This window comes from Chanos chanos, chromosome 8 (assembly GCF_902362185.1).
Source record: "Chanos chanos chromosome 8, fChaCha1.1, whole genome shotgun sequence".
NCBI classification, from domain to species: domain Eukaryota; kingdom Metazoa; phylum Chordata; class Actinopteri; order Gonorynchiformes; family Chanidae; genus Chanos; species Chanos chanos.
In genome coordinates, this window is record NC_044502.1 from 5,148,801 (window position 1) to 5,173,951 (window position 25,151).

A 25,151-nucleotide genomic window follows, 5' to 3' on the forward strand; every position below is an offset into this window, starting at 1 on the left:
AGCTAAATGCACCAGTCTCCTTGGATTCGGGCATTTCAGTGGAAGTGAGATTCATTGGGTTTTCTCTAGGTCTGCCTCTGCAGTAACTGTACCAGCAAGCCTAAAATGATTATGGCAGTAAACAAGTCTCTGCTAGGTTGTCAACTTTGTACCCATGGATTTCTTTATTGCTCAACAGCATTGGTTTACATGCTATGGCTTTTGCTCAGTGATGCTGTAAAGGGGCAGAATGTATTAATGGTTACAATCTGGAGTTGCTAATTAAAAAAAAAAATTCATGACATGGACTGATTTACTGTTACCTAAGCCAGTGTTCATACCTGGATGAGTGAGTATCATTGAAATGTAAATCAATACCATACTTAATGCAACTTAATCAGGGTCACTGACAATACTACTGTCTTCTATATTTGATTTGCCACATTTCTCCACATTAAATATTGTAAGATTTAATTTAGAATTATAAGTACCCCTAGCCATTGTGGGGATAAATTGTTATTCTTACATGGTGTTGTATTCACTGCTTGCATTTTGACAGACTGGAGGTTATTCCAGAATGTGTGTTTAGTGAACTCAACTCCGTGTAGGTGCTAAACCTAATAGAAGATCTCTGTGGCTTCATTCTCCTGGCAAAACAAAGCCCCTAGAGCTCTTCTATTAGGATGTTTATTACTTGTCCTGAGTTAATTAACTGAGTTTTCACTAAACATGCTCTCTGGAATACCCCTCAGGGCTGCGCAGCCTTTTTGTAAGCAGAACCCCCTCAACCCAAATGATTTTCCTCATGTACACTCTTTAGATTTTAACTAAATGAAACCTTTCAAATGTTGATAATTGTCACAGTGACCCTCTCAGTATGTTTTCACTCGATTGTTTTAATTGAGTATTTTCTTCCTTTTAAAATATATATTTAAAAAGTGCACTCAATTTGACGTTCACATTTTCATAACAGTCTTACGAACCTTCTGCAGTAGTGCCATGAGCCTCTAGACGTTCTCGAACCGCCCTTTTTGTGAACCTCTGCCATTGACAAACAGAGCACGCATATCAGTTCACCATACCTCCAACAACCCACACGTAAGGTAAACGCAAAGCGCAGCCAAGAGCGATTGGTCAATTAGATTGTCACTCACTTTCTCAGTTGACTTCCGTCATCCACTCTCCACATAAGGAAGTGAGCAACAGTGTGTTGCTCAAATTGATACTTTTCTGAGGCAGCTGCTGTCCTTGAACTGAAGATATGGCTTACCCAGGATATGGTGGTGTAAGTATCGGTAACTTTATTCGTACAAGCTGTTTATGTTTGTTTATACAGAATATTTTTTAATTTCGCGTTGAAGCGTTTTTTCTCAACCAAAGGTGTGTCCAGAGGGGAACAAAATGTCCATGCCTGGCTGTTTCACAGAGCCAGTTCTTAAACTGACATATTTGCTTATCGAGATTTTATGTAATTTCAAGATTTTTGGGGTGGACATTATTTCTTCCGGTGGTCCACCGTTTGCAGGAATCTATATCAACTGACGATTTAGCGCAGTGTTACATTGATTCACCTCTGCCTAACGGTGTGTGCGCAAGAGAGGGAGGGACTTTCCGTAAGCCTTCCGGGGTCTTAACTGCAGAAACTAGGAAAAGTAGAAGTTATGTTCAATTGTAAAGTGTCTATGAATAGGACGTGTTTGCTAGGACTATCTTCGGGCCTGCTCTTTCGGTTACTGTCCCTCGCTATTATGTCGGCTAAAAAGTGTGTAGCCTGCAGCCTAGCTATGCGTCAGTCGGCTGTTTGCCAATTGCCATATAGGTTACGGTGTTTCCACAGTGCTTTACATGATGTTGCTGTCTAAGACCGAATCAGTTGACGGTATACGTTTTTACAGAAGATTTACATTACACAACGCATATACATCGTTACATAACGTACATGATATTATATAACACTACATACAACTATATGTCCTGCAATTTCCGCTGGCAGTAAACATTTCCTTCAGTTTAGAGATGTGTAGGTTTTATTTTAGTCCCCAACTCTGGTTACAGAATGTTTTAAACTTAGCAAGAGAATGTTGTTTGCCAGTCCTTTAATTCACACCTCCAACAATGACTTATAAGACAGACTGAATCTCCTTAGCCCTTTCCCATGGCTTGTCAAACTGAAGTTACTGCTTCGTAACATCTAGTATGAGCTTTTTATGTGCTGTAGTGGTGTCTACTTGTGGTTTCCTCATCATCTTACACTTACCAGTAGAATTGGAGAAGGAAAAAACTAGTCCCTCTACATTAACTCAATGTGAACTTAAAGTGAACCCTTTTCACTCTCTGGAAAAAAAAAATAGGAACTAACCCCACTTCCGAGGGTGGCCGGAAGTCTAATTTTGGTAAACAGAGGATAACACTGAAGTATAGTTTCTTTTCAAGCGGGCTTACACAAGATATCCACTGTATACACTGCTACACGATGTACACCTGCTCTTTGCAGAAGGAACAGCTGATAGATGCATACCGTGGTTTTGTTTTGGAGTATTTTTTGACTATGAGGTCAAAAGATTGAAAGCAAACAACAGTTGTTTTGAGCAGTGGTTTTTATAACAGACCTGCCCCCCCCCCTCTCTCTCTTCACACTCTAAATTGTTCTTTCGGTTTCTCTCTTTCTGCCTCTCTCTCCCTCTTGTTCATCCTTCTTTCCCTTTCTCTTGTTCTATCTGTCTTTCTTTCTTTCTTTCTTTCTTTCTTGTTCTCTCTCTCCCCCCCTTTTCTTTTTCAGTATGGAGGTCCCCCCATGCCAGGGGCACCTCCCCAGGGCATGCCGGGTATGCCAAATGGGGCGCCCATGGCAGGCGGATACCCTCCGTACGGGGGCTTTCCTGGAACTTTCGCGCCGCCTCCTGTCAGTGACCCCATGTGGGGTTATTTTACAGCCATAGCGGGACAGGTGAGTGGGCCGTAGTGACGGCAACAGTCTCTTCTCTTAGCAACGTAACGTTAGACATTACACTGCGTGTGTGTGGGTGGAGTTCCTCAGAAAGTTCTTTTCTCATTAAATCAGAAATAGCAACATCATCCATGAATTTGATCAGAGATAAACTGCCGTTAAAGTCATGTAAAACCGAATTAAACCGTGAACATGCACACTTGCTTTCGAGAGGTACTTAGATTGCAAATTACTTTTGATTCTTCCAACAATGCACTAATGCTGACGTCTTCCAGTTTTTTTTTTGTGTCTGAGACGAGTGAAGTTGGCAATGAAAGTGAATAGTTCACATGGAATATATCAGAGTTAATAGACAGTGCCTGGCTAAACAAGTAAAACGTGATTGAAGAGATCGTTTTAAAAAAAAAAAAAGCGTTTGTTCCGGATTTCGTGAAGGTCATCTCTCTGTGCGTTTCATCTCTTAGGATGGTGAAGTAGACGCCGAGGAACTCCAGAGGTGTCTGACACAGACTGGTATAAGCGGCACCTACACGCGTACGTATACGCACTATCTTTCATTTACGCTTGACGGAAGACTTGTTTCTGTTGAACTTTCTCCCGTTGATTTGGCTTTAAAGTGCGAAGTGGCGTTTAGCTCCGGCGTAAACCGGCGGAATCGCTTGAACACCTGTGCGTGCATTTCGGAGTGTTATTAAAAACGTGTCAGCCTGATTTATTTGTCTTAACCTGTTTCTGAACCTTTTTTTCCCGCAGCCTTTAGTCTGGACACGTGTAGAATCATGATCGCTATGTTGGACGTATCCTTCACAGACTGTTCTGGTGGATAAAGTTTCGCTTATTTTGCCGCGAGGCTTTGGTTAGCCAGCCAACATCAGACAAGTCAAGCCAGATGAGACAAGCTTTGATGCGTGATGTCAAACAACTGTTTTTCTTTTAAACGCCCCAGCCCTATTCAAAGACCTTTCTCAAATATGTCAGAAATAAAAGATTGTGGACCCCCAGAAATAAGGCTTGTTTAATAGCATAATGTTATTAGGCATGCATTAAAACGTCCACAGCAGCGTGTGGAGGTATCAACTCTATGTGACAATAGATGGTCATTAAAGTTAGTTTTTCCCCATGGAAACATGTCACTGTGGAAACAGGTTTTAGTTTCTAGTCTTTAGTTATACACCGGTCCTCATTGAGTTATTTGTTGTTGTGTGAGCTTTTTTTTTTTTTGGTGTTGGTTGGTCTGGTGTTTTATTGTTTCTTTAACTCATTGCCTGTAGAGAGATATGACGGGAAAGATGGGTTTTAACGAGTTTAAAGAGCTTTTTGCAGCTCTCAATGGCTGGAAACAGAACTTCATGATGTTCGATCAGGATCGGAGCGGAACAGTGGAACCTCACGAGATGTCCCAGTCCATCACGTCTATGGGTGAGGGGTTGTCACAAACATACCGTCTCTGTATCCTCACTGATTATGAAATACTAAATGTAGTTCAAACACTATAATATTGTTTAAAATATATATATACTGTGTGTATATATATTGTTTCACCTTTAAAACCACACCATGTAGCACCAGTAGCATACTGGTTAATTAACTCATGTGCATTTTCCTCCACTAACAGGAATTTGGTCATTAAAAAAAAAAGAAAAAAATACTGGAGAACATGTTTCCTCTGCAGATTTTTTTTTCAGGGGGTGGGGGGTACACAGACTTCGTGTCTGTAGAGAAAGGGGGAAAAAAAATCAATTAACCCAGTAAAATTGGACTCGATGATGTCATCTCTCTGATGCTGAATCCTCTCTCTCTCTCTCTCTGATTGGTCAGGTTACAGGGTCAGCCCCCAAGCTCTAAATGCTATCATCAAGCGCTACAGCAGGGGGGGACGGATCTACTTTGACGACTACGTGGCATGCTGTGTGAAGCTCAGGGCACTCACAGGTCTGAGTCTAAAAGATTTCTTGCAGTCAGATTCTTGTCTCGTTGTGCTGATTACTTCCGGTGACTTCCGGGGTCACTTCTGAGATTGATGAATGGTGTCAGCTGCATTGACCTTGTGCTGGCAAGCTGATGTAGTCGTAGCCGTAGATATTTTAATTAATGTTGTTTAAAAATATGTATTTTAGCCAACTTGTGAGCTTGCATTTCTCTTTCAGCGTACTGTTTGAATGTAGGATTATTTTTTGTTCTTATAGTTCTTTATTGGGTTGTATGCATCGACGTAGAATGCGTGTTCAGGCACTGATATAACTCTTTCTCTCTCTCTCTCTCTTTTTCTATTTCTTTTTTTCTATCCACAGAAAATTTCAAGAGGAGAGATGCCATGCAACAAGGGACAGTGAACTTTCAGTATGATGATGTAAGGAGATCATGTGATGCATGATATGTATTTTCTTAAACTTTGGCTGTTTATATTCATTTGTGCTGGGGACCGTAGCACTCATGTGGGCACCGTATAAAGAAAAAAAAAAAAGCTGGAACAAATAGAAAATGCATTAAAAAAAAGCTATGTGACTTGTCCACTGAAAACACAGAAACTCTGCCAGAGATACTTTTACCTTTATTTGTGGTAATTCAGCAGACTGAATACCAAGTGCTGACAATTAACCATCTATTCCTGAAACTTACAGTGTATTTTTTTTTTAAACCCAACATACAAAATCTATAGAAAAATCACATTTATTCGTCATTTCCCTAAAGAAGTGTACAAGACGAGGTTTTTTTTGTCTCGAACAAACAGGTAGATGCAGAGTTTTGGTGAACGTTTTCTTGTTTGAAATATTAATGATTTGTGTTCATAATTGATTGATCGATTCTTTTATTTATTATAGTTCATCCTGTGTACCATGTCAATCTAAGGAGAACTGTGACAAGTTTGGCTGTGGACTGCACTTCAGGAGAGAAACGCCTGAAAGAGATGGAAAAAATAAATACATACAGAAATATACATAGAGAGAGAGCAAATGCATAGCTATAGATAAAACGCTGTCAAGTGCTTTTAGACTGATGATGACAATGTACTTAAGTGCCACTAGTTTCGTATTTACGGTCCGCTAATGCACAAGAAGCTTTATCTATACGAGCAAATCATATTAGATACATATTCTTTTATATGAATGGCTATATTGCATTGAAGATGTTTAAAACAAAAAAAAAACCAGTCTGTTAAAATGTGCTGTTGTGAGTAGTTGCCACAAAGCACTTGGCATAATATCTCTAAAACGATTTATTGCACGTAACTCAACATTTCTGTCAGTTTTGGTGCCAATTTTAACATCGTTTTTTTTTTATATATATATATATATGATTTGTATTCACAGATTCCATGTATGAATTTATTTGTACTGTATTAAAACATATACAGCTACACTCCCTACACAGATTTTTTTTAAAAAATAAATTCTGTTTTTCACTTTTAATTGAACTTTAAAGCATGACATCTGATAACAGTATATTTGTGAAATATATTGTCTACGATGATGGTGTTTGTTTAGGGAGGAAAGTTCACAACGCTTTCTTTATGGTGGAAAAAAAACACACACAGTCACACACATTGATGCAGATGCATCACATCACAAACATAATTTTAATTAATCATCACACCAAAATACAAAATAAATATATATATATTCATATATTTTTACTTAAATACGTATATATTTTTGTTTCTTTTTTTTTTTTTAAATCTGGTTTGCAAGAGGTATATCATAATAGAACATAGCCACAACACTTATGAAGGTGAATTAGAGAGAGAGGTTGCAGACAATTGGAGAACAAGATATTTCTCTGGAGACATAGTTTAGGAGAACAGTGAGAGAGCTTGTCCAGAACATTCAGTCAAGATACACACCTACACCTGTCCTGTCCTTCGACTTCTAACCAACCTCACAATAAAGACATCTCTAAATCTGGGCCTTTACAATTACTCTTTGACAACAAGGATTTTTAGCCCCCTATGAAAGTTCTTCAATGCCCACTGAGGCTAGCTTGCGACGGTGCGGATTTGGAAAAATTAAGCAGATTTACCAATCGCAGTTGTCATAGAAACTGATTGCAAAGATATTAGCTTCAGCTAACTTGTCCAAACAGTGATTTACGTAACTGTGTTCCAAAAACGACGCGCATTCTCTTGCTATCCCACAATTCCTTGCTCTCTTGCCATCCAACCAATGACAACAGAGACGACAAGATTTTAGAGAAAACACTGAAAGCACTGGCCAGGAAGAGACAAAATCACCATGGAGATAATAAGCAAACAGATGGAATCATTTCAAAGGGTGAGTGTTCTCAAAGAACAGGTTCATTATCATTCGATTCATTATGGGGTTTTTTTTGTCTTGGAAGGAAGTTTGTTTTCAAGAGAAAAGGCAAGAAGAGGTTTAGTCCTGGGGAATCTTGCTGGTTATCTGAGTGTTTACTGTAGGTGTGTGAGTGCAATATGTTAGTACTGGAGAGTGCAGTGAAGTAGATTGTGGTTTAGTGAAGGCAGGTTTAGGTTACTCTGGTCCTACAGAATTGTGTGTGTGTGTGTGTGTGTGTGTGTGTAAGAGAGAGGGAGAGAGACAGAGGGTAAGCAAGCACTAGGTTCCGGCAGTCAGGTTGAAGCAGCACTGGTTTAACTAGAACATGGTTGTGTATGTGTGTGAGTGCATGCCTGCATGTAGCATCTGTCTACTGTACGTTAGTGTGTTGTATTGTGTGTTTTGGCAGTTGGTGTGTTAGTGGTCTTGCTGGTTTCACTGGGGCAGGGCTTTAAGGATGGCGTTGACCTCTTCAGCCACAGCGGTCAGTGCGAACTCAAACTGGTCCTTCACAAAGACGAAAGCACATCAGTCAGTCAGTCAGTCAGTCAGCAGAGACACGCAGACTGGAGCTTAATAAACACTCAACCTAAACCCAAATTTCCCTCAGACTCACAACAATGCTCATACATATCCACGTGTTTGTCTTTTTTTTTTTTTTTTAATTTAATTTAATTGCTTCAACAAATTATGGGTCGGTCAACGTGGAAACGTCACCGTGTGAGTTTGCGTAGAGCACATCGGGATTGAATAAGCTGAGCTGTGGTTTGGTCTAACGTGACCTAATGCTTTACTGTACAGATTTATAATTCATTAAGCTGTATTATGACACACAGTTCAGTGGTTAGAAATGTAGTGTCACCATGTGAAGCCCTTATTTGGATTTACACGTATGTGATTCTTTTTGTGTTTAATGTTTTGTTGTATATTTAAGTGAGCTGTAGACCGGGGGGGGGGTTGTTTTCATTACCTTGGTGCGCACCATTCCTGGCCTCTGATCTCGAATGTGTTCAAGGGTTGCAGCAATGTCGATTTCCTTCACTCCTGGGAAACAAACACACGCACACACACGCACGCACGCACACACAAAAAATACTATTAAATACTTGAAAATATTATTAAATATTATTAAATTATTAAATACTTTTAAATAATGAAAAAGTCTACTCCATATTAACATGTTAGACGGCTTCTGCTGTGTCTATGAAACAGCTCAGTTGTCAGATATTACAATGACCGATCATATTCATGTTACGTAAACAGAGGAAGGTGCAGATGATGGCAGAGACCACACATCTCACAGATGACTGTATTTTGTGTGTGCACGTAAGTGTTCAGAGTTCTGACCTTTAGCCATGCGATTCAGAACCATGTCAATCAGAATGTACGTCCCGGTCCGGCCCGTTCCGTCACTGGGTCAGAGAGAAGGGTCATGTCATTACTAGCCGACTGTCCAACTGTTTTTTTGCCTGCATGCAAATTTGGGGTGTCTTCAATTTATCTTCAGCTTACATCGCCTGCTTTCTCATTTCTGAGCGACTTAGTCTCTGGAATCTGTTTCAGTTACCCTGAAATCAACTTTGGAACTTCCGTTTGTGTGCGTTTGCATCTGTGTGTGTGTGTGTGTGTGAGAGAGAGAGGCAGGGAACAGATATACATGGAGAGAGGTTGGTCTAAAAACACTAAACCAAAAAGCCTTTTTTTTTAAGAACAGGTAGACTAAAACGTAGATGATATAATATTATTTTGTTTTATTTGTTTTAAGAAGACGCCCCGTGGAACAGGGGAGCCGGACTGAGCGAACAATTCAGCAGGTGCATGTAACAGCTGGCTGTGCTGATTAAACTATTCAGAATTTTATTGTAAATCCTCAGATATCTGTAATTACCAAGCTTAAACATTTAGAATTTGCGTGTGTATGTGTGTGTGTGTATGTGCGCGTGTTAACAAATACCTGCAGTGCACAATGATGGGGCAAGATCGTCCTCGGTAGCACTTATTCACCTTCCTATGGAGACACACACACACACACAGAAGACAGAGAGAGAGAGAGAGAGAGAGACAGAGATGAGAATGGACAGAGAACCCTACAAACCCACCCACTCATGTACATGTCAGTACATCGGCCGTACCATTCTCAGGCTGTACCATTCCAGGGCTGTGTCATTCTAAGGCTGTAACATTCTAAGGCTGTAACATTCTAAGTCTGTACCATTCTAAGGCCGTACCATTCTAAGTCTGTACAATTCTAAGTCTGTACCATTCTAAGTCTGTACCATTCTAAAGCTGTACTATTCTAAGGCTGTACCATTCTAAAGCATGCCCACATTAACCTCAGGTTAAGAGGATTTTGGTTATTCTGCTCAGTTTGGCGAATCACAGCAAGGCTGTAAGGGAAAGTGGGCGGAGCTTATCAGAGCTAACGTACCAGCGCTGCTCTGTTCTACATTCATGAATTCAGATCTGATGAGTTACTCCTATAATGTAAATTGAGGTATATACATGGAATGAATTATTCTGTATGTTCCACTGCTGTAGTATGTGCCTCACTAGGATTTATAACTCCTTTCAAAAGTGTCGAATGTTATGAAGAAGACATGTAAGGTCCATTTTATAGAAGTTTACAAGGTATTTCAAATATCTGTACGTGTCCGCCTTGAGTGGAAATATTGGGATGTGTAGATATAGTTTAATTGAGATATATGTACTTCATGAAAAAAATTAGACATATACTTGTTTATGCGCATCTGCATTTAGAAGGGCTCCCAAAACCCAGTCCTGAAGGTCTGGAATCCTACTGGTTTTTGCCTTCAGGTAATTCTTAGAGGTTAATATTTTTTTTTTTATCTCCTGGGAAACTGGTTTGTGCACTCCTCAGCCAATCAGAGGATCACAGCCTTTGGTTGGCATGACAACCAGCAGGACTCCAGACATCCAGAACAGAATTTGAGGTAACTGACTGAGGCCAAAATCAAATCACAACATGGAATTCTTCATGTTTCAACAGATTCAGATCAGATTTCAACACAAAGAGATATTATATATATAAACACACACACACACACAGGTGTATGTTATGTGTGGACACAAGGCCAGCAGTGTGAGGCCGCAGGGATTATAGAAATATTAATAGCTGATGTTGCCACAGCCGTTTCAAATTGCTTTAAAAGTTCCTGATAAATACAAATAAAATTTGCACAAAAAAAAAAAAAGAAATAAAATTACGTATATATATCTGTTTATTCCAGCTGACTGCTGATTCGTTTGCTACTGAAGAACTTTGATGTTGTGCAGTGATGGTTTGATTTTGTGCAGTGATGGTTTTGCAGCAAAGGTGAGCTGCTTTGCATCGCTAGCTTCAACTACAACGACTGTTTTTTTGCAAACCGCTGCACGAAATTCTGATGACTCCTTCAGACATCAAAGTCAGAGAGCAAGAGAAAGAGGTGAGCGTTAGAAAGTGAAAGAGAAATTTAAAGCATCATTTCAGTTTGAACAGAGAGAGTGGAGTAAGAGGGGGGCAGACGAACAGGAGAAAGATGCAATGGCAGGAAAGAAAGAAAAAAAAGTAAGAAAGAAAAACATATATAGATATATTGGCATAGTGACTGTCCCAGCACATGAAAAGAGACTGAGACACACAAACAGAGAAAGAGAGAGAGAGAGAGAGAGAGAGAGAGAGAGGAGAGCAGAAAACAGCTGGATAGATGGAGATGAAGACAACGATAAAAAAAGGGAGATGAAGAGTGAGACAGGGAGAGAGAGAGACAGGGAGAGAGGGAGAAACAGAGGAGAGGAGGCGATGGAGCGTCACATCAGCGTTGCTCCTGCTGCAGTCACACCTGTCCATGCTCATTTTTGTGACTATGCAACTGGAGACACATTTTACTAGCTGCAAACCACAAAAATGACACAGACAGCTGTGCAATACCACGGGCCCCGCTGAGCCCCATCGCACCGACAGACAGAGAGAGAGAGAGAGAGAGAGAGAGAGAGAGAGTGAGAGAGAAGGACAGAGAGAGAGAAGGACAGAGAGAGAGAGAGAGAGAGAGAGAGAGAAGGACAGAGAGAGACAGAGAGAGAGAGACAGAGAGAGATAGAGACAGGGAAAAAACAAGACAGGGAGCGAGAGAAAGAAAGAACAAGACAGACAGAGGGAGAGAGAGAGACAGGGACAGAGAGAGAGACAGAGACAGAGAGAGAGAGAGAGAGAGAGAGAGAGAAAGAGAAAGAACAAGACAGAGAGCAAGAGAAAGAAAGAACAAGAGAGACAGGGAGAGAGAGAGAGAGAGAGAGAGAGAGAGAGAGAGAGAAAGAACAAGACAGAGAGCAAGAGAAAGAAAGAACAAGACAGACAGAGAGAGGGGGGAGAGGGAGAGAAAGAGAAAGAACATGACAGACAGAGAGGGGGGGGAGAAAGAGAAAGAACAAGAGAGACAGAGAGAGAGAGAGAGAGAGAGAGAGAGAGAGGGAGAGAGGACAGAGGAAAACAGTGGTAAACGGAGGTATGTAGAGTGAGAAAGGAAAGGAGAAGCAGAGGGTGTGAAATTTGAGAGAAATGTGTGAGAGAGAGAGATGACTGAGAAGAAAGATGAAGAGAAAGGAAGAGGAAGCCGGGGTGAGAGAGAGAGAAATGCAAAATAAATGAAGACTGAACAATGAGAGAAACAGAAAAAAAACATTGGCAGAGACGAGATACGGTTCGTGATCTATGTTGACTGATGAAAGGCGTTTAAGCGAGAGCAAGCGAGCGCTGCAGTACCTGCGGAAGTCCAGCAGAGGGCGAGTCGAGGTGGGAATGCCCTGAGCGGGCCAGGACAGGAAATGGAACTGCGTTAGCGTGCGCGTCTCCTGAGTCTGGACGTTCTTTAGGTAAAAACTCCGAACCAGAAAGTCATTACACCAGATGTGCTCTGACACCAGGTTCACCTGCACGCAACACAAAGAGTGTTTGTGTGTGTGTGTGTGTGTTAGAGGTCCTCACAGGACAGAGAAAATGAAATGCAAACACAAAGATTATTAAAATGCATCTTCTAAAAATTTTAATTGAATGTAGCATTTGAACTACGATTTCTTTAAATATTAACCTTTTATTTTTCATCTGCACACATTTATATACAGTAACTGTTTAAATGTATACATTGTAAAGCACTTCTAAAGAGAGTTTTGTGTCAGATACTGCAGACGCACAAACACACACCCACACACATACTGACCTCGTAGATGTGGTAAAGGGAAGACCCCTCATCTGGCCAGTAGCGATCACACTGCTTCTCTCCATCCTCTACCAGTGCTGTCATCATCACTATGACAGTGCAGCCGTTCTCCCACACCATCTAAACACACACACACACACACACACACACACACACACACAGAAACACAAGTTCACAGATGCAGACACATATCCAAACAAACACAAAGACACATGCATGCAGTTGAAAAGTTACATGTCTACCTGGTAAAAAGGATAGTAGATTTTTAAATGTGCAAACACACACACACACACAGAAAGAGAGTGTCTGACCTGCCAGAAGTCAGAGATAGTGTGTGACAGAGGGCCCTGGGTGGCAATATACGCTGGCATTCTCGGATCATGTTCAATCTGAGTGGATTAAACAAACACACAGGGTCAAGGGTCAATCTCAGCCCCATCTTCTCTCCACCCCCGATCCCATTATCGCTACGACAACAGCCTATTCATGTGAACAGAGCACAGGAAGGATTAATGGATGATGCTTCTTATGACATCACAATGGTGGAATTCCAACAGCACAATTGTATGAATGGGTTTGGTGTGAATCACAGTAACTACGGCAACGGCAAGAACGGGGGATTCCGGAACCAGAGGCAGCCTATCACATCACAATCAAACACGTATATCTGTTGCCTTGACGACGGAGGGAGAGCGCAGAAGAAAGTTGTACATTTTAAAGCAATTTCGTTAAGATGGGGGCTGCAATGAAGGGGTTTATCATAATATTTAAACATGGGGTTATGATTATGACATTTCTGCAACAGTATATATTAATTTACAGATTATTAATTGCTGAGAGGCATGTGATGAAAGTTTTGGTGCAAGTTTAGAGCCCTAGTTTTACATCTTCAGAAGTCAACATTACAACCATTCAGATTCATCTACAACAGTAATAAAAAATGGGTTTTTTTTTAAAGATCTCCAGCATAAGCAGCGAGTATTTTGCTTCACTAGATCGAAGAACTGGGAATCCGCAGGAAATGCCTATGAGTCCAAGCGTCAAACCCGCACGAGATTTACTTAAAACCCAAATGAATATAAGAAATTGTTGTTTTATCATGTTTCTCCCCCAAAATTGATATCAACATGCATAGTTTAAAAAAAATGAACAAACACGGTATAGAGAGCAAAAAAAAAAAAAACCCTTACAATGGTGCTGGCATTGATGTAGTCAGTCCTGGAAGGGTTAATCTCCGCCTTCAGCTTCACCCTACAGTGATCGTCTGCAGAAAAGAAGACCCAGATTACACACTAATGCACAGGAAAAGGACATAAAGAGAGGAGAGGAAAAGCAGCCAGGCCAGAGAAGCGCAAAGGAAAAAAAAAAAAAAAGAAAAAAAAGACAGGATGAAATCACAGGGAGAATAGAATGATGCGGCGGAGAAGGAGAAAAGGAGGGATAGAATTATCATGAAAAGAGAGTATGGAGGAAGACAAATTAGAGGATGGTAGGAGAAAGAAAGAGGATAAGGATAAACCGAGAAACTAATGCGCTCTCTCTCTCTCTCTCTGTTCTCTTTCTCTCATATGCACACACACTCGTTCTCTCTCTCATATGCACACACACTCTCTCTCTCTCTCTCATATGCACACTCTCTCTCTCTCTCTCTCTCATATGCACACACACACACACACTCTCTCTCTCATATGCACACACTCTTTCTCTCTCTCTCATATGCACACACACTCTTTCTCTCTCTCATATGCACACACACACTCTCTCTCTCTCTCTCTCTCTCTCTCTCTCTCATATGCACACTCTCTCTCTCTCTCTCATATGCACACACACACACACTCTCTCTCTCATATGCACACACTCTCTCTCTCTCTCATATGCACACACACACTCTCTCTCTCTCTCTCTCTCTCTCTCTCATATGCACACTCTCTCTCTCTCTCTCATATGCACACACACACACACTCTCTCTCTCATATGCACACACTCTCTCTCTCTCTCATATGCACACTCTCTCTCTCTCTCTCATATGCACACACACACACACTCTCTCTCTCTCTCATATGCACACACTCTCTCTCTCTCTCTCTCATATGCACACACTCTTTCTCTCTCTCTCATATGCACACACACTCGTTCTCTCTCTCATATGCACACACACTCTCTCTCTCTCTCTCATATGCACACTCTCTCTCTCTCTCTCTCTCATATGCACACACACACACACACTCTCTCTCTCATATGCACACACTCTTTCTCTCTCTCTCATATGCACACACACTCTTTCTCTCTCTCATATGCACACACACACTCTCTCTCTCTCTCTCTCTCTCTCTCTCTCATATGCACACTCTCTCTCTCTCTCTCATATGCACACACACACACACTCTCTCTCTCATATGCACACACTCTCTCTCTCTCTCATATGCACACTCTCTCTCTCTCTCTCATATGCACACACACACACACTCTCTCTCTCTCTCATATGCACACACTCTCTCTCTCTCTCTCTCATATGCACACACACACTCTCTCTCTCTCTGCTCTCTCACAGGGCACGGCATCAGAGCAGCGGTTTTTCTTGACGTTGTTTTCACTCTGGGCCACAGAGATGGTGCTGGGCTCAGCCTGGTAGGAACACAGAGCCTCCCACTCCGTTAACAGCCGGTCTTTATTCTTCAGGTGGTCCTCCATATACGCCTGCACACAACAGAGAGAGAGAGAAAGAGAGAGAGAGCAAGCAGTTTATGCAACACTTCAGTAAAGCCTGTTTAAACTGAAGTGAACTGAATTGAGAAAATGGAAAGTGACGTTTAAGCGAATGAGACACAAGAACAGGCAAAGAAAGACAGAGAGAAATAGATGACACAGATGACAATAATTGCAAAAAAACCCAAACTGAAATCTTTAACATTCCAAAAAACGTGCAAAAAAGTCCATCCACTTTGGATTTCAGAAGACCTCCATAGTTGGTTGACAGAGTAAAAAAGAGTGAGTGAGTGTGTGTGTGTATCTGTGTTTGTGTTTGTTTACCAGTATCATGTGTCCAGTGGAAATATCCATGTTGGACTGGGCAGGCTCCTCGCACCATGACGGAGTACTGCTGTGAGAACTGGGACTGGGCTGGGGAGCGTCGCTGAACTGGGACGACACGCTGCTCACCCGCGACGTATCTGTGGCTCCTCCTCCACCTCCTCCTCCTCCACTTCCCCCTGTCCCTCTGCCTGCACCTCCGCTACCTGTGCTAGCAGCTCCAACAGAACCTGTTTCCTGTCGGCTGAATGATGACTTAGAAGCCATGTGTTGGCGACAGAGATCCTGAGAGAGAGAGAGAGAGAGAGTGTGTGTGTGTGTGTGTGCATATGAGAGAGAGAGAGAGAGAGAGAGAGAGAGAGTGTGTGTGTGTGTGTGCATATGAGAGAGAGAGAGAGAGAGAGAGAGAGAGAGAGAGTGTGTGTGTGTGTGTGTGTGCATATGAGAGAGGGAGAGAGTGTGTGTGTGTGAGAGAGAGAGAAAGTGACAAAAAGAAAGGGAAATTAGAGAACCAGAGTGAGACAGAGAGAAAACAGTAAGATGGAAAGAGATAAAAGGGGTTTAAACTTGAAGGTTTACAATTGCAAGCTTCAAGTTTCAGCTTGTTTTTCAGAAACAGCGTAAGTGAGAAAGCTTTAAACAATCGCATCACTTCCAAAACAGTAAAACACACTACCGTCATCAACTACCGTCATGCACCCTTGTCTTAACAAACCCTGCAGTGCTCAGTCTTGTCTCTATCAGTAAAAGCACAGAGCGCCAATGCTCTGATACCATCTGCACACAGCTATCACCACTTCAGCTGTCGAGGAAACCGAGGAAAAGCGGAAAACGTAGGAGAAAATAACGACACGTAACATACATGCAGGTTGTAGCGTGTGCTTTAGTTTCCGACTTGTCGGACTGAAATGCTGAGAATTGACATTTTTGTTGCCTGTGGTTCGGCGAACCGAGGCCTCCTGTACCGGTATGGGTCGGACCTCGTTCCAAATCGACTTCCTCGTGGCTTACCTGGTATTCGAAGTGTGTGTCGCCTCCGCTCTCTGGCCCCAGTCCCAGTTTGCCCGAGGCCAGCTGACGGGCGTGGTTTCGCACACAAGCGATGGTTAACGCCCCCACCAGGAGCCCGCCCACACAGGCCACGCCCACCAGCGTAAGGAACAGCCAGCGGGTGCCGTCTCGGACCCTCGTCGCCACAGGCAACCCCCGTCCATCGTTTCTCTGCAGGGAAAAAGAGAGAGAGAGAGAGAAAGAGAGAGAGAGAAATAAAGGGATGAGGAAATAACTGACTGGAAAAATCATTGGTGATAGACTCAGCAAGGACTCTAAAATGATCTTTATCTCTGTGACTCTGTGAGAAAAAAAACACGCTCAATCTCTCTCCCTCTCCAGTGATATACTTTCTTTTTAGTGTCATGAACCCTGAAGTCCCTTGTTAATTGCTCCAAGAAATCATTACTGAAATTCCTCAGCTCTGTATGGGAAAAATGGCCAATATTCCAGATGTTCTCCTTGATGAAGTGAACACTTTCCTATAAAAAGGTCCACCTACTCCCTCTTTCGCGCCGAGGAGACAAGAGGCGGGCGGGGACCCATGCTGTGGGAGGGGAGATTCCTCCTCCTACACTTTACTTTTGATGTCGTCTCATCGAGGGGAGGGGGCAGGGTTGCCATAGCAACATTTGAACGCATCGATCAGTTGTGACAGAATTAAAGCGAACGGATGATAGAAAAGAATAGAACGGTGCAGACTACCCACACATAGACCCCAGGGAATGACATCATCGCATTCATTTGTCCACTGTACTGACCTTGTCTCCACGGCAACCGCCTCACCTGACATCACCGTCTGTGAGGATATTGCGGTGGAAGCGCGCTGCAGCTTGACAGGAAAGCACTACATATCATTTTGTCTCGCCGAGCGAATGTCGGGTTTTTTCCGGTAAATAAATAAATAAAGATTAGAAGTGGTCCACACACGGACCAAGCCTCCAGCCCCCACGCCCCAAATAAATTTAAATTTAGGACATGCTGGGATTTTGATTGAAGCATATGTGTGTGTTATTAATCAGCCATGATAAAAACTTGAAAATGTTGAACCGTAAGACATTGCTGTTCGTAGAGGACATTTTCAGTGAATATATAAAGTCTCATTAAAAATTAAAAACAGCTTACTGATATTTATTTTAAATTGCTTTTATTTAGTGCCAATGGCAACAGTCAGAAAAAAAAGTCTAAAATATATTACCAAAAATCTAGAATATATATTATCGGAATTGTTGCTGACAAAAATAACATAACATAAAACAATAAAATAAAATACAGGGATACGGTTCAACTTACCACAAACAAATCAGAATCGTGGGTCACCGTTTTAAGTCAGTCATCCAGGTTTTCTGCATTCGATGACCGGCCAGAATGATAAGCGTTTAAAAAAATCGTTGCTGTGAAACCACGATACTTTTAAATAATGCGCGCACATTTTTCCTTGAAGTTACTTAAATGCATCGAAACAAACCAAACTTCGCAGAGACGACAGGACGAGTAGAAATATTATTAGTCTAAGCCAGAGGAATGAGTGAGAGGCAAATCGACGCGGGAGAGAGAACCAGTGTAGATACGTGTCGGCGGCGCGCTTTACAAATTTCAAGCGCGCCTGACAGTTTGACTCATATGATATCGTTGCCATAGCAACAGAGCAAATGTTGATGAGATTTTGAAAAGGAGGAGGGGTCGGTGATAGTGAGAGGACCCCCCACCCCTTTATCGATTTTCCGTGAAAAGAAAAAGAATCGGAGCAAGAGAACTTAAAGGGTTTTTTTTGTAGTCTACCCACCACGCCCCCCGCTCCTTTTCACCACCGTAACCATCACGACTCACACATAAATTTCAGTTGCCCAATAAAACCGGTTATGCCATGCAAACTCATAAACACGTCTATTAAAACTATCCACTATTGTTTACACATGATAATCTGAGGGCTGTAAAAGCAAACTTCCTTACCTCTCCAACGCCCGCCTGCAGAACGTTCAATCCTGTCTCAGATTCTAGAAAATTCTTCTCAGCCACTTCACATGAAACCAAAGAGAGGCATAACATTTCCACGTTGTACACTGACTGATACAATTAAAGGAGCTTTCAAAAGAGCCAGGCAGATAAAGCTGCGTTAAGAAGTCAAAACGATATTTTTTTGCGCACTTACCTGCCTTCTCTGCCACCTCCTCCGCGCTCAGGTTCTGGCTGTTTGGACGGACACGGAAGGTCAGAGCTGGACCAACAACGCTACGGGAAAAAAATGAATGAAGGTCCTTGTTAATGTCACTGGTATAATTACTTGTTGACGGACTGGATACAAAGTGGGCACTGGGAGCGGAGAGGAATGTTACGGGGACGTGGTTAGTTTGAGGTTTTGGAGAAAGAAGTGCCAGAGAGGTGAAACCTCAGAATTACAAAAAACAGTAGCACAGCTGACGTCAGTTCTAAACTGAACTGAGAATAACTGGTCAATTCCAATTCAGTTCTGAGAATGTGAACTGGAGTTGCACCTGTCATCAGTCTTGATTTTATAGAACTGGAGCCGAATTCACATGATAGGACACAGAATTCAACTTAGTGTAATTCCGTGTACTTCCAGAGACAAAAGAGATATTATCTTCAATTACTAAATTATATAAATTATATTAAATATAAATGAAAATTAAGTCACAAAAATCTATTAAATTCAACATGCTAAGTATCATTTTACAAATGGTTAACAAAAATAGTAAATGATGTAGACCTCTCTCTGGTCATATTAGAAGTTACTTTCCTAAAACTCTGTTCCAATATTTGAGAAAAGGACCCCTCTCAGTCTCCCGCCATAAGCTCAAAACAGCCAAAGTGAAATTACACAAAATTTCATAACAGCCAATTCCACCTCTTGTAATTTAGTTTCAGTCCCGTTCCATCTTCACATCAAAAAATGTTTTTCTTTTTCCCTGTTCAAATTCAAATCACAGCTTTTTTTTCCTGAACTGTTGAATTTATTCCGGAATTGAGTCTGGAGATCACACTATTCTTCACCCCCTCTGTCATTGCCCCTCCCACTCCCCACCCCCCCACCCCTCTGTTCCCTCCACGGGGGAGCAGCTCCGGCATCAAGGTTCCACCTCACCACCAGCGGCCGTGGGTCAGGGGTCAAAGAGGTTAAGGGTCATTGGGTGAGGAGGAGGACGGGACAGGGCATTGTCAGGAACGTAAAGGTTATTTATACGTTAGTCATTTATACGTTAGTCATTTATATGTTAGTCATTTATATGTTAGTCATTTATACGTTAGTCATTTATATGTTAGTCATTTATATGTTAGTTATTTATATGTTAGTCATTTATATGTTAGTTATTTATATGTTAGCATGTGTTAGCTAAGCCGTGGAAGTTCCGTTAGCTTTGCGTGTCATTTTCGCAGACTGGCTGAAATCTTTTTCTTTGCTCAGCATGAATTTCCTTGCTCTCTGTGCCAACCCGAGGCGGGCCGGTTGGAACTAAACCTAAGTCCAGAGGTCATTCGGAGTCCTGCCTTAGTGAGTCCTGCCTTAGTTCCTTTGCCTCTCTACTCTGCCTCTGAGCCCCTACCTGATGTTGAGGAAAGTGCCGGCGGGGAGGTGGATCCTCTCAGCCAGTGTCTCCAGCAGATGAACCCCATCAAACAGACTAAGAGGGCTGCAGAGAAACACACACGTTCATCCCCCATCACACACGCGTGCGCGCACACACACACACTCACACACACACACACACGCGCACGCACACACACACACACACACACATACACACACACACACTCACACACACACAAACAAACCTGCATACACATGCATGCATGCCGGCACACACACACGCACACACACACACGCACACTGACACATACACACACACATACCCCTGTGCACGCACATACACGTGCACGTACGCAGGCACAATCACACACACACACACACACATACACACACACACACATGCATTCACACAGGCACACGCATACACACATACATACACCCAAGAGCGTACTACAGGGCCATATATACACAGATGGCAAACCCTCTCTCACGCCCATGCTTAAATATTCACACAAAGTCACACAGTCATGAACATTACAGACAAGAGATGCATGAAAAGTGATGCTAATTGTACCCCACCTCTGGTTAGTAACTATGTATCCGTATTCCTCTGTGTACTTGGAAGCTCCTTCCTCCGCGGGGGAACCACTGAGAGACCCAGAAACTTTCTTCCCCTCCCCTGGTTTGACCGGGGCCCCAGGCCCTGAAACGTCGGCGCCCTCTGTGTTGTTGTGGGATGAGGTGGAGCCCGTGTTTTTGGAGCCCTCGGGAGCCCTGGGGGGCCCAGGGGTGAGGGGCGGGAAAGGAGACGTCGCTGAGACGGAGGCTTTCTCCACCACGTGTGTCATTTCTCCCTCAGTGATCTTCATCTGTCAAAAACAAACAAACAAACAAACAAACAAACAAACAAACAAACAAACAAAATCAATTGTTTACATCGTGGGGGGATTCCGACCTGCTTGTAGTTAACTTTCTTGTTTTGCTTTAACATTCTTGCACTTGTGTCTGGTCTAATACTGGACTTAGTGGTGGCACTTCTGCAATAGACAGCACCTGGCTACATGCTTAATTTGTATTCTGCCTTTTTTAAGTCACTTTGGATAAAAGAGTCTTCTAAGTGAATGCATTTAAATGTAAATGTAAATGTAAAAGAACACAAACAAGCCAAAAACTGATGGACTTGACTTGTAAGAAAATAACTTCTGAAATATGACTGAAACAAACACAAACATTTGCGTTTGTATTATATCACTGAACGGTCACTGAACGGACTGTCAAAGTTAAAAGGAGCTAAAGTGCCCAAGGCTCTTGCTGATTGATTTTTCTTGTGGGAATTCTGAAGGTTCCCGTCTCTGTAGGAACACTGCCCTCTACTGTTCACTTCACACACTGTCGGCACAGAGCTACTCACTCATAAGATATCAGAGAGGTTATGGATGAGTTAAACTTACCACTTTTTGTGAGGCAGGTTTGTCGGAGGTCAGGTCTGTGAAAAAAAAAAAGAGAATAAATAATCTATCATTCCTGATTCTCATAAGCAAGCAATTAAAATTAAAAAAAATGTTAAAATTAAATTACATATTAAAAATGAATACAGAACTTCTGAGAAACATAGAAAACGCAATGTCAAGGTGGTATGGATTACTGAGGCCTGTTTGTGTGACGAGGGGTCTAGCGGTGGTGTTAAGAGGGTGTTAAGACACATTGAGGTAAGCGTGTGAGGTATGTTTAGGCATTTAATGGTGGATATGATTTGACGCTTCGTGTTAATGTGTGTTTATACATCAGTGCGTTTGGACGAGGTGAGTCAAGGCTTGTTGGTGACATACCTCAAGCCAAGTAAACGGGACATGAGAGGTCAGTAGGTGAGGTATGCTGAGGTATGCTGGGTGAGGTCTGTCAGTATTAGCAGGTGACATATGTGCAGGTGAAATGATATGCGATAATGAATTGGGCTTCTGTCTGTCGATGTGTAAGGCTGCTCACCCTGGTTCTTTGTGTCTATTTGACCTGTCTGAAGGAGCTCCAGAGCTGTGGACAGACTCTCCAACTGGTCTGGGTCCAATTCGCTCAGGTCGATGCCGTACTGATCCAACAAAATGCTCACCCTCTTTCGACTGTCCTCTGATGAACCGAAAAGGTCAAAGTTGAAGCGGGGTCTCATGAATGTAAGAATTAAAACAATATATCACATGTCACAACGCTCATTGACATTTATTGTGTCTTGTCATGAAACACACACACAAACACACACACACACACACACACCATCAAGCCCAGCCAATGCTCCATAATCCTGGGGGGTTTTCTTTTGCTGTTGGCTGGCGATCTCCACATCTTGGGATATGTAGTCCTCTGTGTAATCAATTGGGAAGTCCAGTTCCTGGAAGAAAGGTGATGAAGAAATGGGTGCTGCCACCCGGTGGCGGGAGGCCGGCTGTGCGGGCGAGGAGAGGTAGAGAGACACTAAGTCTTGTAACACTTGGCGATCTCTGTCACGAGAACGCTGCTGAGCAGAGCTCCCCCCAGACCGTGAGGAAGACAACGGGTATCCATCTCCCTCCACCAGGTTGAGAGAGCGCTCTTCTTCGTCTTGGTAACCATACTGCAAAAATAAGTAAATATACATAAACACATATACTAAAACAAATGGACACATCGTCTATTATTGCTCATGGTTGAAGAATTAGATGGGGACTCATTCGGGGGAGGAACCGATAGACAGAAATAACAGAAAATCTGACTTTAAACAGAAACGGGCTCAGTGTTTGTGTATGTGTACATCACGGTGAGATCTCACTTGTTGGTAAGTGTAGGGGTCTAGAGGTTGCAAATGCAGGGAGGACTTGGGAGTGTCTACAATCATGTAGTCCAGGTAGCGTTGCATCAGGTCAGGGTTCAGCTGGTCTGTCCTGTCCCGGGGCTTGGAGCCAGCACTCTGGAGCTTAGAGAAGGCTTTCTCTGAAGACTCCAAGGACCTGAGAGAGGGAGTGAGAAAGAGAGCGAGAGAGAGAGAGAGAGAGAGAGAGTGACAAACCGAGAGAACGATACATTAAAAAAAGCTGGCTTTCAAGTGGAAAATATATATGATAGAAAGTAAGAGGCAAAGAGTAATGGTGTTGGCAAAAAACAGACAAAAATTGAGGCTGGAGGTTTTGTTGAAATTTATTGAACCAAAAGCTCTTACTTTGGAGAGGGAGAATCATCGGGCCTGGACGGTGGGCGGGTCTGTGGCACCCGACTCAGCTCTTTTGCGATGATGTTTTGAGTGAGGTCATCGCGCCAGGTCAAACCTGTGAAAACGACAGGCTGAAACCCACGTCAATCAAAGCCACAAACCGAGAGCCCGAGTCTGGATGAACAGGTGTCCCTCCATGGCATGGCACGGCATGTCACCATGGCAACCCAAAGCCCATTTTCTCGTGTTTGCAATGTCCATCGCCCTGACTCTTTCTGCTGTGTTGCAAGGCTTATCTGGTATTGTTTCTATGGCAACAAATAACGTTTACAAGCACAGACTGTACCATGCACTTTATGTCTCAATCAATAGTAATGAAAGCTCCCACATGACCGAATGCATGTTTTATTGTGTGTGTGCACAGTGCAAACGGAAATGAATGTGTGTATGGTGTGTGTTTATTGTATTGCCTGTTGTAGCAGCAATTGGACTATTTTAATGTTGTGTGTGTATCTGTGTGTGTGTGTGTGTGTGTGTGTTTGTACCTTGTATCATGAGTTCTTTGAGGACCTCCTGCAGTCTCTGCAGAACTGGAACTGAGACCTGGTACTGGATTTTGTCCTGTTTGACCAGACGACACTGGCCAAACAAACCATCTGTAATGCAAAAACATGATCAACACAGACACAGACACACGCATACACACACGCTCGCGCACACGCACGCACGCACGCACACACACATGCACACACACGCACGGACACACATCACACACATGCATACGCGCGCGCACACACACACACACACACACACACACACACAGACAGCCAAAGCAAGCCCTGTATATTATACATACATGTAGTCAACGGACACACACATGCCGACTGTCAACTTTGCCATTCATTATAACGATGCACCAGCAACAAGTGTATAAAAAATACGTAACCCCCCCCCCAATGTGCCCAAAGTATACAGACATATGTCGATATCTATCCAATTACACACACTGTTTACATCTACACTCAAACAGACACAAAGACACGCACACACACGAATGCCAACCAAACAAGGTATCTGTAACACGCATGTAACTCAATTACACAAACACACACAAAACATTTCCCAAACAGCCAATCTGTAACTGGCTAATCCAGCCAGAACCCGAACCTCCACACACACACACACACACACACACACACACACACACACACACACATACACACACACACACACACAGACACACACACACACAGGCAACTCATCTGTCATTATCCCACATATATATACACACACAGACACTCATACAGTCACACTCTAATCATCTCCCACACACACACATTATTACCCAGATCCTAATTATTTCCCATAAACATACACACTCTGATCACTTCTGTACACATACCCACTCTCATATCATCTCCCATACACACACATTAACGCACACACACAAACACACACATGCAAACACACACACACACAGACACACACACACACACACACACACACACACACAGACACACACACACACACACACACACACGCACACACACAGACTTAAGAGTATTCTAATAGACATGACAGAGCATCATTAACTTGCTATTTGTCCAGAGTAAAAGCAGTCAGTCGATACATTATATGTGAAAAGCAGGGGGACTGGGGTGGTTAGACACTGGTTCGATTCTCTAGGATTCTGTATGTCCTCAGAGAAAAAGAGAGAGAGAGAGAGAGAGAGAGAGAGCCGAGTGCGTAGTGTACACGTATGACTCATTCTGTCTCCTCTGCTCCTTCTCTCTCTCTCTCTCTCTCTCTCTCTCTCTCTCTCTCTCTCTCTCTCTCTCTGTCTCTGTCTCAACAGAATAGACTATGGAGGTGGTGCATTTCCGTCAGCTCCATCAGTGATGTCAGAGTTGCC

At 42.7% G+C, this 25,151-nt stretch overlaps 2 protein-coding genes across 2 annotated transcripts in view; one reads left to right on the forward strand and one right to left on the reverse strand.

Annotated features, from left to right (window-relative positions):
• The first annotated feature begins 1,150 nt into the window (after positions 1-1,150).
• On the forward strand, positions 1,151-6,286 carry gca (grancalcin). Its single transcript, XM_030781373.1, has 8 exons — positions 1,151-1,264; positions 2,759-2,926; positions 3,391-3,460; positions 3,680-3,723; positions 4,198-4,345; positions 4,745-4,858; positions 5,218-5,276; positions 5,749-6,286. The coding sequence occupies exons 1-8, from the start codon at positions 1,241-1,243 to the stop codon at positions 5,773-5,775; spliced, it is 654 nt and encodes a 217-aa protein (XP_030637233.1). The 5' UTR covers positions 1,151-1,240; the 3' UTR covers positions 5,776-6,286.
• A 1,367-nt stretch (positions 6,287-7,653) lies between these two features.
• ptprnb (protein tyrosine phosphatase receptor type Nb) overlaps positions 7,654-25,151 on the reverse strand; it is a 23,288-nt gene continuing 5,790 nt past the window's right edge. The window contains 21 exon segments of the mRNA XM_030782305.1: positions 7,654-7,725; positions 8,189-8,262; positions 8,566-8,630; positions 9,173-9,226; positions 11,981-12,147; positions 12,435-12,554; positions 12,746-12,823; positions 13,625-13,698; positions 14,984-15,131; positions 15,465-15,749; positions 16,476-16,685; positions 18,468-18,532; positions 18,667-18,746; positions 20,078-20,164; positions 20,641-20,930; positions 21,513-21,547; positions 22,048-22,185; positions 22,330-22,666; positions 22,862-22,997; positions 23,243-23,354; positions 23,785-23,895. Coding sequence (XP_030638165.1) covers positions 7,654-7,725; positions 8,189-8,262; positions 8,566-8,630; positions 9,173-9,226; positions 11,981-12,147; positions 12,435-12,554; positions 12,746-12,823; positions 13,625-13,698; positions 14,984-15,131; positions 15,465-15,749; positions 16,476-16,685; positions 18,468-18,532; positions 18,667-18,746; positions 20,078-20,164; positions 20,641-20,930; positions 21,513-21,547; positions 22,048-22,185; positions 22,330-22,666; positions 22,862-22,997; positions 23,243-23,354; positions 23,785-23,895 — 2,738 coding nt within the window.